The sequence below is a fragment of the Otolemur garnettii genome, unplaced genomic scaffold, assembly GCF_000181295.1.
Source record: "Otolemur garnettii isolate 467f Iridium unplaced genomic scaffold, OtoGar3 scaffold00281, whole genome shotgun sequence".
Classification (NCBI taxonomy): domain Eukaryota; kingdom Metazoa; phylum Chordata; class Mammalia; order Primates; family Galagidae; genus Otolemur; species Otolemur garnettii.
This window is the reverse complement of record NW_003852676.1, coordinates 31534-44188: the sequence shown is the minus strand read 5'-3', so window position 1 is coordinate 44188 and position 12655 is coordinate 31534. Positions and strand designations below refer to the sequence as shown.

Genomic DNA, 12655 nt, shown 5'->3' with positions numbered 1-12655 from the left:
GGGCGTTGTGGCAGGCGCCTGTGGTCCCAACTACTTGGGAGGCTGAGGCAGGAGACTCGCTTGAGCCCAGGTGTTGGAGGTTGCTGTGAGCTGTGATGTCACAGCACTCTACCCAGGGGGATAGCTTGAGGCTCTGTCTCAAAAAAAAAAAAAGGAAGTTGTCTGTATGTAGATAGAGGCTGAAGCCCAGGTCTGGGGAGATTACCAAGAGAGTGTGGTGAGTCAGAGGAGGAGAGGGTAAGGCAGGAGCCGAGGTGGCCAGCAGGGCAGCCAGGCAGTGTGCGGCAGGGGAGCTAGGGAGGAGAGAGGTGAGACTGAGGGGGGCTCTAGGTCTGGCAGTGCAGGGGTCCTGGTGAGCTTGAGCAAGGTGGTGTGACAGCCTCATTGGCCCAAGGTTAGGAGATAATTTTTTTTATTTTTTTAGAGACAGAGTCTCACTTTATCACCCTTGGTAGAGTGCTGTAGCATCACAGCTCACAGCAATCTCCAGCTCTTGGGCTTAGGAGATTCTCATGCCTCAGCCTCCCAAGTAGGTGTGACAGCAGGCACCTGCCACAATGCCCAGCTATTTTTTTTGTTATTGCAATTTTGACTGGGGCCGGGTTCGAATCCACCACCCTCGGTATATGGGGCTGGCGCCCTACTCACTGAGTCACAGGTGCCACCCAGGAGAGGATTTTTTTAAGGAAGGAATCATATGCAGGGTGTCAGACTTCAGAAATGAGCAGCTTCTAGGAATCGTAACACCAGCTCTCAGAAACTGGGATCTAGCTTCGGGGTGGATGGGGTAGTTCTGGTGCTGCAGCTGCCAAGTCTGGGGGTGGCTGAGGTGGTTCTTGTCATCTCAGAAGTGACAGCAGAGTGCTGGCAGGTGGGGAGGCTTCGCTGTATCCTTCTGAGCAAAGGGTCAGTGTCCAGCTCAGGGTGTCATGCCCATATGGGCAGTGGGGCTTGGAGGGGCAGTGGGCCTCACAGAGACAGCAGTCCCGGGGGTGTTTGCAGTGGAATCCGGGGTCCCTCAAAGGTCAGAACTGGAAGGCAAAGACACCGATAGTCATATGGGGAAACTGAGGCCCAGAGAGGTAAAAGGGTAGGAATTAAAGCTCAGGTCCCACTTCTGGGACAGTAGAAAAGAGGAAGGGGGACCCTCTTCTGCAGCCTTGGCCTTGAGGATGACCTGGGCCGGGGCTGGGCAGGACCTGGTCTTGCTTTGTCAGTGAGTGTTGTGAGATGAAAGGCTTTGTGGCTGGGCATGACTCAGACTGAGAGCTGGGAGGCGACTGGCTCCCCTGGAGTCTCACTGTGCAATCCTGGGCACAGGATTTCAGACATGGAGGCCACTGTGGAGACAGCAAAACCCAGCACGTGTCCAATACCCTCAGTCCATCCGTATTGCTGAGCCCAGATAGGACTTGAAAATCCCTTTTCTCCTAAGCCTCACTGACCCTGTCTGGGGAACAGGTCAGGACAAGTGCCTGTGGGGAACCCCACCATCCCTTCCGGGGAGCTAACCATGGTTCTCTCCCCGCAGGCGGGCTGTCAGTGGCAGTTCCTGGGGAGATTCGCGGCTACGAGCTGGCTCACCAGCGGCATGGCCGGCTGCCCTGGGCTCGCCTCTTCCAGCCCAGCATCCAGCTGGCCCGTCAGGGCTTCCCTGTGGGCAAGGCCTTAGCGGCAGCCCTGAAAAACAAGCAAGCTGCCATCGAGGGGCAGCCTGCCCTATGGTACATCTGTGGGGCCCCTGCAGGCTGTGAGCGGCTGGTAGAGCTGCACCCTGCTTTCAGGAATCCACACTGACGGGGGCCTGTGGGTTGAAGACATGCAGACCCTTCCCACTGTGTGTGGGGACACATCCTGAGCCTGTGACCCAAAGTAGACACCAAGGCTACTAGGTGTCATGAGTGGCAGTGGACACTTAGGAAGCGAGGGGCTGGACTGGCCAGCAGGGGTGCCAGGAGGCTGAGGGACACTCAGGGACACTCACTCATGGATAGGCCCAGCCATGCTTTGTTCTCAGTCCCCTGCTGTGGGTGGGCGTGGGGGAGTCTGGCCATGTCTCACACGAATCCCCACTGCTGCAGTGAGGTGTTCTGCCGGGATGGGAAGGTGCTTCAGGAGGGCGAGATGCTGACCTTGCCGCGGCTAGCCGACACCTATGAGACGCTGGCCCGAGAGGGTGCCCAGGCCTTCTACAATGGGAGCCTGACTGCCCAGATTGTGAAGGACATCCAGGAGGCTGGTGAGTGGGTGACCTCGGGGGCCTGGATGAGGAACCCTGCAGTAGGTACCCTGATTTTGGAGCCCAGAGCTCTGGGGCCTTCCTATCCTGCCTGGGCCCTCAGAGAGCTGGCCAGGTCAAAGCCAAGAGAGGGCATGCAGTGTAGGAGAGAAAGTCCCTGTGAGTTAAATATAGGTATAAGCAGGGCCAGGGCAGGGGAAGAGCTAGAGGGCAGACCAAGGATCCAGGAGGGCTTCCTGGAGGAGGTAGTAGTTGAGCCTTCCTTTTTCTTTTTTGAGACAGAGCCTTAAGCTGCCGCCCTGGGTAGAGGGTTGTGGCATCACAGCTCACAGCAACCTCCGACTCCTGGGCTTAAGTGATTCCCTTGCCTCAGCATCCCAAGTAGCCAGGACTACAGGTGCCCACCACAACGCCCAGCTATTTTTTGGTTGTAGTTGTCATTGTTTGGTAGGCTTGGGCTGGATTTGAACCTGCCAGCTCTGGTTTATGTGGCTGGCACCTTAGCTGCTTGAGCTGTAGGTGCCAAGCCTGAGCTTTCTTTAGGTGGAAGGAGTAGCTTGAGCTAAGGCCTGGAGTCATGAGGAGGGTCATGAGGGATGAGGGTAGGCTTGGAGAGGAGGCCTAGGAGGGCACCCGGTCCTCCCTGCCACAGTGCAGCCCCATCCTTGTGTCCACTCGAGCCGCTGTCTCTTTGCAGGAGGCATTGTGACAGTTGAGGACCTGAACAACTACCGTGCTAAACTGATTGAACACCCACTGAACATCACCCTTGGGGACATGGTCCTTTACACGCCCAGCGCACCGCTCAGCGGGCCTGTGCTGTCTCTCATCCTCAACATCCTCAAAGGTGAGGGGCTATGACACTCCTCTCCCTCCCATGCTCCACCCTTGCTCATCGTGGCCTGCCTGGGCCCCCCACCCTGTGTCCTCCCATTGCTGAGTTCCCAAGGTGTGCCATTGCCCCTTGGCTTACTGTCTCCCATGGGAGGCAGTGCAGAGTGACCAGGGCCATGATGGGCATGGTCCAGGAGCTAGAGGAGGAGGAAGAGTCATCAGAGGGAGAGGGGTGCAGGAGTCCTGGGCCAGGTAGTCTGGTGTAGAGGGCACCCTTGGTAAACCTGAGTGGTCATTCATGACTATGTACAGTGCCTGGCCCTCCGGCTGAGACTCAGGAGGTCCAGGCCTGGGAAGTCCTTCTGCTGCTTTAAGCAGCCTTCTGAAGTAGCTGCTGCTGTTGGTTATTAAAGGCGGCCGACAAGGCAGCTCAGGGAGGTGTTAGCCCTCTTAGCCCCTCTAAGCCTGCCAACGTGTACCTGGTTCTGACCCAACAGGGTACAACTTCTCCCCGGAGAGCGTGGAGACCCCAGAGCAGAAGGGCCTGACCTACCACCGCATTGTGGAGGCCTTCCGGTTCGCCTATGCCAAGAGGACCCTACTGGGGGACCCTAAGTTTGTTGATATGACTAAGGTAAGGGGTGGGGCTAGCCCACAATGGGGGTGGAGCCCTCTGTAGAGGTACCAGCTGGGCTCCTGTGGCCACCAGACTTGTGTCTGTTTTATGAATCCATTCCTGCCATGGACTTTGGTTATGGGCCCACTGTGTGTGACCAGCAACCCTCAGCCTTGGTCTCATAGTGTGGGGAGGGCTGAGGGGGATCGAGCTGACCGTGGGCAATTAGTACTGCCCCCAGTTCTGGTCACGCTCCTATCACAGGGCCTTTGCACATGCTATGCCCTTGGCTGGAAGGTTCTGGAGTGATCAGTACTAAGGTAAAGGGCATTTCAGCCCTGGGGGGAGGGGTGATAAGAAAGATCAGTGAGGGGGAGAGGGCCAGGTGGGCAGAGGCCACCTGTTCCCTGGTCACTCCAAGGAATGAACCTTTCCCAGATCCCCACCCTCAGCCCCACACTGTCTGGCCCACTCATCACCAGGTGGCCCTAGCTGCACTCTGGGGCCTCACTGGGACCCCTATCAAGGGCCTTCCTGCCGAGTGTCCTCACATGCCTCCTGTCCTACTCGGATCCCCAGCATTCTGGGTGGACCTGCAGACCCCCTACCCTGGCCCATGGTCTCACAGGAGGCCTTTGGCTGCCCAACAGGGGTCTTCTATCTCCTGGTGAGCATTCTGCACCCTCCATTCCATGTTGGAGGGGACAACCCGGTTTCCTCCTCTCTCCCTTCAGGCTCCCCCCTTCCTCATGCCACCCAGAGGCAGCCTCTGTTTCCCCTTCAGGCCTCTCTTGGCAGCATCTCACACAGCTCACCACATCCTCCTCCTTTCCTCAACTTTCTGTTTTGCAAATTTTCACACCTATGAAAATGCTGTTAAAAAACATCGATGTTCTCTTCCTCTGCAAACTTCCTAACTATCTCCATCTGTATCTTCCTCTGCTGATACCCGCATTTGTTCTGAGCTATTGGATGTCAATAAGTTGCTGATGTCACACTTCAGGGTGTATCTCCTTAAGAGGGAGGACTCAACACATCCCAGTGGCCAGAAACCCCACCTTGGGTGGCATCATCTATCATACACTTACATGGGGATTTCCGTGAGGGTCCCTTCGTCCTGTGGGTACAGGGTCTATCACATCACACCTTGCAGTCCGGCAGGGATGTCTCTTCTCTTAACCTATAGTAGCCCCCCGTCAATGTTTTGCTGGTTTTTAAAGCCCAGGGACGCTGTCGTGGAGAATGTCCCACATTCTGGATTTATCTTCTTTCTGTTTCCTGGGGAGCAGATAGATTCAGGGAGGCCGTCTTTCCCTTGGCTGAAACCCTCTTGAGGCATTTTCTTTGTTTGGCTTCCCGGGACCCTTGTTCATCTTCTCTGTTCTCTGTCTGTCCTCACTGCTGCCTGGGACCTTGGTCAAGCTTGTGGCTTTGGTTAGTCCTGGGACACTGATGCCTCCTTGTTTATCTCCATGATTATTCCTATCATGGCCACTAGAGAGATCCTGTGAAAACATTCCCCTGGGTGCTCACTCCTGCCCCAAGCCTGTGTGAGTGTGGCACGGAGCAAAAGCCAAAGTCCTTATGGAACCCCCATGGTCCTACCAGATGGGCCCCAGCCTGTATCTTCCATCTCCTCTGCTCCTCACCCCGTCCACTCTCTGTCACTCACAGGTCTACACCACCCATTCTGGGCTCTTTTCAATTGTCAGCCTCCTTTGAGAAGCCCTTGCTGACCATTCTGTCTGCTCCCCATTCTTCTCAATCCTCCTTACTGGCTTTTCGGCACTTTCCCTGCCTGCTTTTGTTTCTCCCGCCATGAAGGCCCAGGCTACCTGCCTGGGTCCTGCTGACTTTCCAGTGCTGGGCAAGCTTCATAAATATTTGCACGAATAAATGAATTACTGAATAGGACAAGAGTCTACAAGTTTAAGGGATGGATAGACATTCAGAGTTGCTGAAATGCAACAGAGACAGGGGCTAGAGAGAGGGGGTCAGAGTGGACATGAAGAGCTGGGCCTGGCTCGGTGCCTGTGGCTCAAGCGGCTAAGACGCCAGCCATGTACACCTAAGGTGGCGGGTTTGAATCCAGCCCTGGCCCGCCAAACAACAATGATGGCTGCAACCAAAAAAATAGCCGGGCGCTGTGGCAGGCGCCTGTGGTCCCAGCTACTTGGGAGGCGGAGGAAGGAGACTTGCTTGAGCCCAGGAGTTGAAGGTTGCTGTGAGCAGTGAAGTCATAGCACTCTACCCAGGGGGACAGCTTGAGGCTCTGTCTCAAAAAAAAAAAAAAAAAAAAGAGCTGGGCCTGACTCTGGGCCCTGGGGAGCCACAGAGGGTTTAGGGTACAGGAGGGTTTGCGGTCAGAGCCACAGTTGGGGGAGGGGGCTTTCTGAGACCTGCTGGCACAACCCTGTGCCCCCCTCCCCACCTCCCTTCCACCTCCTCAGGCCAGCTCTGGGGTCTCGGCAGGTGGTCCTCAACATGACCTCTGAGTTCTTTGCGGCCCAGCTCCGGGCCAGGATCTCCGACGACACCACTCACCCAGCCTCCTACTATGAGCCTGAGTACTACACACCCAACGATGGTGGCACTGCCCACCTGTCTGTTGTTGCGGAGGATGGCAGTGCCGTGTCTGCTACCAGCACCATCAACCTCTAGTAGGGGACACTGGCCACCTGGGTTGGGCAGGGTTGGGCTGGGTGGGTGGGGGCTGCCTGTGTGTCCCATAAGAGGCTCCAATACCTCCTTCTGTGGGAGGAAACTGAGGCCCTACCTCAGTGGTCTGCCCCATGGCTCTCTGGGATTGAGTTTGAGCTTCAGAAGGGTGGGGAGGGCCCAGGTGGGACTGGCCTGGGTCAGATGCTGCCGTCTAACCCGGCTGGCCTGCAGCTTTGGCTCCAAGGTCCGCTCCCGGCTCAGTGGGATCCTGTTCAATGATGAGATGGATGACTTCAGCTCTCCCAACATCATCAACCAGTTCGGGGTACCCCCTTCGCCTGCCAATTTCATCAAGCCAGGTGTGGGGTGGGGATCAAGAAGCAAGAGCGTTGGGTAGGGAGGGGATTGGTGGCTTGGGCATGCAGCTAGTCAGCTTTTCTGTCCCGTCCTTCTGGCTACAGGGAAGCAGCCACTCTCGTCCATGTGCCCAACCATCATAGTGGACCAGGATGGCCGGGTCCGCATGGTGGTTGGAGCCTCCGGGGGCACACATATCACCACGGCCACTGCACTGGTATGTGCCAGCCCCTGCCCTCCCTGACCCCTCCCTGCCTCTGCCCCCCAGGCACTGCTGACTGCACCCCTGTCTCCCACCAGGCTATCATTCACCACCTGTGGTTTGGCTACAACGTGAAGCAGGCCGTGGAGGAGCCCCGACTACACAACCAGCTTTTACCCAACGTCACAACACTGGAGAAAGACCTTGATGAGGTAGGCTGGGGGTGGGGAGCCAAATCACAGGGTGGGGCTGCAGGGCATCCTGCTGGGGGCCTGGATCTCCTGAGCCATCACAGAGCAGACACCAGTGGGTGTCCCTCTTAAGCAGATGATCTTTGCGCCCTCTGCCTGGGCCACTGGTGCTGTGAGGGACCCAGATTGCCCCTCCTGGTCACTGGCTGGAAATGGCACCCTCTGGGCTGCAAGGCCTATGACCATGTGGACCTGGTTTGGATAATGTCTGGGGCCCTGCTGAGGTTTCTCCATCTCCTTCCACCCCTAGGTGGTGGTTGCGGCCCTGAAAACCCGGCACCACCAAACCCAGCTTGCTTCCCCCTTCATTGCTGTGGTGCAGGCCATTGCCCACACTGCCCGCGGCTGGGCGGCTGCGTCGGACTCCAGGAAAGGAGGGGAGCCTGCCGGCTACTAAGTACTCAGGGTAGACAAGACTGACCAGCAACCCAGACACGAGATGCTCGCCAGGGCCGGGGTGGCACCCTGGAGGACTTGCTTCCCCTGCCAGTGGCAGAGTAGTGCAATAAATTGGGGCTGCTATGCCAGGCTCCCCATCCTCTGGGCCTCACTGTCCTGTGTGTGAAGTGGTGCCGACTGACTGAGGGATGTGTGAAGATGTGGGGTTGGGAGGAGCCACTCTCAGCCTTTCAGGAGGCAGCTCCTCTGCAAACCCCAGCAGGCCGCAGGCTCTGCCCCTAGCGAAGCCACCCCATATGAGCCACCAGGGGGCGTTGCAGCCCCAACAGTCACTTAGGCAGATGGGGGCATCAGATGCCAGGAACCTGGTGCCGCCTCAGCCCCTTGGGCGTCCCTGCTAACCCTGCACACTGAGGCGCAGCTGAGTTCTGAAGACTGGGGATTGCCAGGAGGCTGCTGCTGAATGTCCCAGTCGGAGCCAAGCCCTGGGGGGTGGTTTCCAAGCACAAGCCAGAGTGAAACCGGAGCTTGGGACCAGCTCCAGGGGGAGGCCTGGTTCTCAGGGAACAGTGAGCTGGAAGATGTCCCCAGATTCCTACGGGTCAAGGCTCAGGACAGCTGGGGAATAGTGCAGCCTGGAGGAGGCGGGTTGGGAGGGAATTGCTGGATGTGGCATCCTTCAGCGTGGCAACTTATCCTCTGTAGGTGGTGGTAACATCTCGGGTGAGGGGCTGGTAGAGGAGGGTCAGGGCACAGCCAGCCCTCACCACCAGTGGGCACAGTGCTCCAGGGGCGACCCTGAGGCTGGGGAGGACCCAGGCAAGGCCAGGTCTGAACAGCCCTTCAGGAGGCTGGGAAACCTGGTGCTCCCCAAGTGCCCACAGGGAAATGGGACTTTGTGCCTGCAGACTGCCTGGGTCTGACATGGAGCCCTGGGGGGTGGGGGGGGGTGCTGCCCATGTCCCCAGGGAGGAGATGGAAACTGAGCAGTATGCAAGTCACTCGCTACTCTGCCTTTATTTGGCCTAAGAGGAAGAGCCATGGCCCCATTTACAGGGGAGAAGACAGGTCGGAGGGGCAGGCCTTGGTCCAGGCTGTGCTGCAGTGAGGGAAGTGGGGGGCTTCCTCAGTCCAACATGCTGGCAAAGTGTACCCCAGGTCCCCAAGCTCCATGGGGCTTAGCCAAGGACTGCCTCAGGGGCTGGGAGACTTGAATTCTCTCTTTTCTTCCGCTGGGCCCCCCTGGCTGCATCTCCAGCCAGGCCCAGTGTGATACCCATTGTCTTCTCTGGGCCTTTGCTCAGGAGGTCCCTGCACTCTGGCCTCTGCCGGACCAGGATGGGGAGAGGAGGGGGACTTCCCCAACCCTGTACTCCCTGCTGTCCTTGCCTCTAGGCTCTGAGGCCTGCAGTAGGTGGGTGGGCTGGCCAGGGCCCAGGAATGTACTGTGGTTCTTGGTTGAGCAATGTCATTGCGGCATGGGGGTCGGGTGGGGGCAGGGGGAGGTACCCACAGTCCCCCACAGAGAGACAGCCGTGGGAACAGCTTACGGGAAGGCCTGCCCCTAACAGCCACTCCAGCCCAGGATGACCAGGGGCTTGGCAGGCTGGATGGCCTGTGAGGACACAGTCCCTCTAGGGGCCTCAGTTTCTCTGCTGTACTGGGGGGGCGGGGAGCTCTGCCTCCATTTGTAGACACCCTGGGTGGGGAATGTTCAGCTGGGAAGGAAGCGGGAAGACATGTAAGGACTATTAGGGTCAGAGGAGTCCTGTCCTCAGCCCCTGTACCCTGTGGCCCTGCTGAGCCTCACCAAGGGAGCTTCTCAGTGGGTCCTTACTGCCTCAGTTCCTAGGCTGGGGGGACAGGGCCCAGGCTGGTGTCCCCAGGGGAGGAGGCACTGCCATCCCAGGAATAGTGGGGATGGACAGGGAAGCAGCCCCACAGGGGTGTGGGGGGCAGGGAGAGTTGCACTTCTGGGATAGCAGGTCTTCGGGATAAATTGTCCAGTGGACATTGGGTGCCAAGGGCTGAATGCACAGCCTGGCTACACTGTTCACATGGGCATCTTGTAGCCATGGGTGTTTGATGTTCCCAAGTCTGCCTATGTGAAGGTGAGGCTCCCTCCTGGTCACCCCGGGGGTGCCCCCCCACCCCGGCTATAGCTAGCTAAGCAGGGACATGAACTGGGTCCTGAGTGACAGCCCCATGGGTCCCCCTTCCTCTGTCTCTTCAGCCCTGTCTCCATGCTGAGGCTGAGCTGCCTGGACATCCTTTCCTGACCCAGGTGGCCGTAGCTCTGCTGTCCCAGTTCTGCTGGAAACCGGTACGTGCCATGGGGGTTACTGGAAGCCCTGTGCTGTGGTTTCCTGGGTACAGCATGGAGTGTCGCAGGGTGCCGACTGGAGGACTGACCAGCAGTGAGGGAGTTAACAGCAAAATCTGGCTCTAGGCAAGAAAAAACTTCCCCTGGATGTTTTGGTACTGGCCTCCCGCCAGGGCTAAAGGAGATGAAAACTGGAAGTTGAGGCGTGAGGGACTCAGCCTCCTGAGTGAACACTTGGGGAGCACAGCAGCACTGGCTGCCTGCGCGTCTGTCCACACACCCACCTGCTGTCCCACTGCCTGCTGTTTAGACCTGTCTGTCTGTCTGTCCACCCATCTGTAAGCCTATCTCTGTTCCACTGTCTGTCTGACATCCTTCTCTTACTGTCCTCTGTGCAGCTGTCTGGCCCATCTGGCTGTCCGTTGGCTTGTTGGTCTCTGGTTCCATCTGTCATCTGTCCAATTATCTGTGAGTCTCCCTGTATATCTTCTTGCCCATCCGTCTGTCCATCTGTCTGCTGACCTGCCTTCACTCTCCCCCAGGGCATAGGAGCCATGGCCTGGGGCCGTGGGGCCACAGTCAGCCTGGTCTTGCTAGGGCTGGGCTTGGTGCTGGCTATCGTCATGCCGGCTGTGCTACTGTCTCGCCGCCAGGCCCCCTGCAGCCCCCCGGGTTTTTCCCATGCTGCTGTGGCTGCTGACTCCAAGATTTGCTCGGACATTGGACGGTGAGTGAGAGGTGGGAGGGTGCCCCTTTGCAGGAGACTTTGTGACCAGTGGTGAGGAAGGCACACATGTGTGCACCTATGCTGGCCATGAGGCAGGGGCCGTGTGACTTTGGGTGTAAGTAGGACTGCACCCCAGGACCCTTGCATAGAACAGGTGGCAGTTGTGCCCATGGGGTGGGTGGGGATTTGGGGCAGTGGCACTGTGGGCAGAGATGGTGCATAAGTCTGTTCCTGGCTCTGGGGCTCAGGAGGCCCATCTGCACACACAGGTGGAAATTGGCCTGGCCCAGCCTGCCCCTGATGGCCGACGCTGGCTCCTTCAGCAAAGCCATGTTGGTTCTCCAGGGCTGGGGGTTTTCTCCCCGAGATGTGAGTGAGGAGATTTAGGGGTTCCCCATGTAGGTACCAGCCTGCTGGGGCACACACAGTGCTTCCAGGGTTGGGCCCCGAAGTCTCACCAGCCTGGGATGTTTCAGGTATCTTTGTGGACCTGGGAAACCCGGGGTGCCCTCTTTCCCATCCTCCCTCCCATGTCAGAGGCTGGGTGAGTGGTGTGAGGGTGTGATAGAGTGGGGCCGTAGCTGGTGTTTCCTGACCCTCATCCAGGAAGCCCAGCCCAAGGGAGGCTTCCGCGGCTGCAGGGGGAAACATGCAGGACACCCCTCCCAGACCCCTGCCTCCCACTGCTAAGCGTCCCCTCCCTGCCACTCAACTGGTCTGCTTCCCAAAGACCTGTCCTGCAGGCTGTTGTGAGGCCCTGCATGCTCTGTAAATGGGGGGCACAGCCCCAGAGCAACAGGATGTGCCTGGGCCTGGCCCTAGGCATGGCTGGGCAGATCATGTTCCGTGTCTTCTTTCCAACCTCACCACGCCAACGGGCCTTCTCTGTTAATTCATTCACCTTTTCATTCATTCCTTTCTCCATTCACCAATCCATCCATCCATCTGTCCATCATCCATCCAGCCCTACCCCAATTGCTGTTACCAGCCTGCTCTTGACCTGGGCTCTCCTCAGGGCTTTCTGTCCCTTCCCTCAGGACTGAGAATGGCAGCCCAGGGACAAGTGAGGGCTCCCAGGGAGGGAAGCTACCTCCCACCCTGGGCAGTGGCCCTGCCCTGCCCAGCAGGATGTGCAGAGATGGGCACTCACTTAAACCCACAGTTAGAAAGATGCAAATGAGGCTGGGGGCCCAGGTCCCAGAGACCCCCTTGTGGGCACGTGGCCTGAGGGGGGGGGGGATGCTGCTGCCACAGATCTCCCAGTGAAGTCCGGGCCTGCTGTGTCTTCTTCAGTCTCTGCCAGGTCTTCATGGTGTTCCCGTGTGTGTGTGATGGTCAGGGATTGGGTTCTCTGCTCCAGGCTGTTCCCTCAGCTGGCAGGCACTCCCTCCAAATTTCACTGAGTAAAGAGAGGATGTGGTTTGTCCCCAGTGTTTGGTCAAACAACTCCCTTCATTTCCTGTTTTAAGAGGCTGAGAGTGGGAGGGAGCCTGGGCTGGCCCAGGATCATGGAACAGGGATCATTCAACCTTGAGACCCTCGTGAGGCTGGTGGAGCCCGAGGGAGGCACCTGGTGCTGTGTCCTCCCACCTGAGATCCCTCCCTGTGGGGACCTGTAGTCATGCAGATGCAGAGTCTGCCAGCGGCCACCTTTGGTCCACATTCCTTCCTCCCACCGACCCCATCTCTCCACACTGGGTGCCCCTCTTCCCAGCAGGCCCTTCTGAGCCCATCTCTCACTCTGGGAGGACCAGGCTTTCTCCCTGGAATGGGGCTCTGGCCACAGTCAGTCTCTGCCTGCAGATCCCTGTGGTTTTGGTGTGTGAGGACCCGGCAATGTGCCTCATGGACATACAATAGGGGCGTGGTGACAGTGAGGCCTGCCATCTCCCAACACAGCGTCCCTATGTCTGAACAAATAAATGTGTGTTTACAAAAAGGTGATTTTTCTAAGTGTATCTACCATTTCTTTTTTTTTTTTTTGAGACAGAGCCTCAAGTTGTCCCCCTGGGTAGAGTGCTATGGCATCACAGCTCACAGCAACCT

General features: G+C 58.0%; 2 protein-coding genes across 2 annotated transcripts in view; both read left to right on the top strand.

Annotated features, from left to right (window-relative positions):
* Window positions 1-7721, top strand: part of GGT1 (gamma-glutamyltransferase 1) — a 12794-nt gene extending 5073 nt beyond the window's left edge. Inside the window, exons 4-12 of the mRNA XM_023508845.1 lie at window positions 1532-1724; window positions 2082-2239; window positions 2937-3086; window positions 3571-3707; window positions 6162-6349; window positions 6582-6709; window positions 6812-6924; window positions 7008-7121; window positions 7411-7721. Of these exons, the coding sequence (XP_023364613.1) occupies window positions 1532-1724; window positions 2082-2239; window positions 2937-3086; window positions 3571-3707; window positions 6162-6349; window positions 6582-6709; window positions 6812-6924; window positions 7008-7121; window positions 7411-7557 (1328 nt within the window). The 3' untranslated portion in view covers window positions 7558-7721. The remainder of the gene's footprint in view (window positions 1-1531; window positions 1725-2081; window positions 2240-2936; window positions 3087-3570; window positions 3708-6161; window positions 6350-6581; window positions 6710-6811; window positions 6925-7007; window positions 7122-7410) is intronic.
* A 2515-nt stretch (window positions 7722-10236) lies between these two features.
* Window positions 10237-12655, top strand: part of GGT5 (gamma-glutamyltransferase 5) — a 33360-nt gene continuing 30941 nt past the window's right edge. Inside the window, exon 1 of the mRNA XM_012813593.2 lies at window positions 10237-10609. Within this exon, the coding sequence (XP_012669047.1) occupies window positions 10437-10609 (173 nt within the window). The 5' untranslated portion in view covers window positions 10237-10436. The remainder of the gene's footprint in view (window positions 10610-12655) is intronic.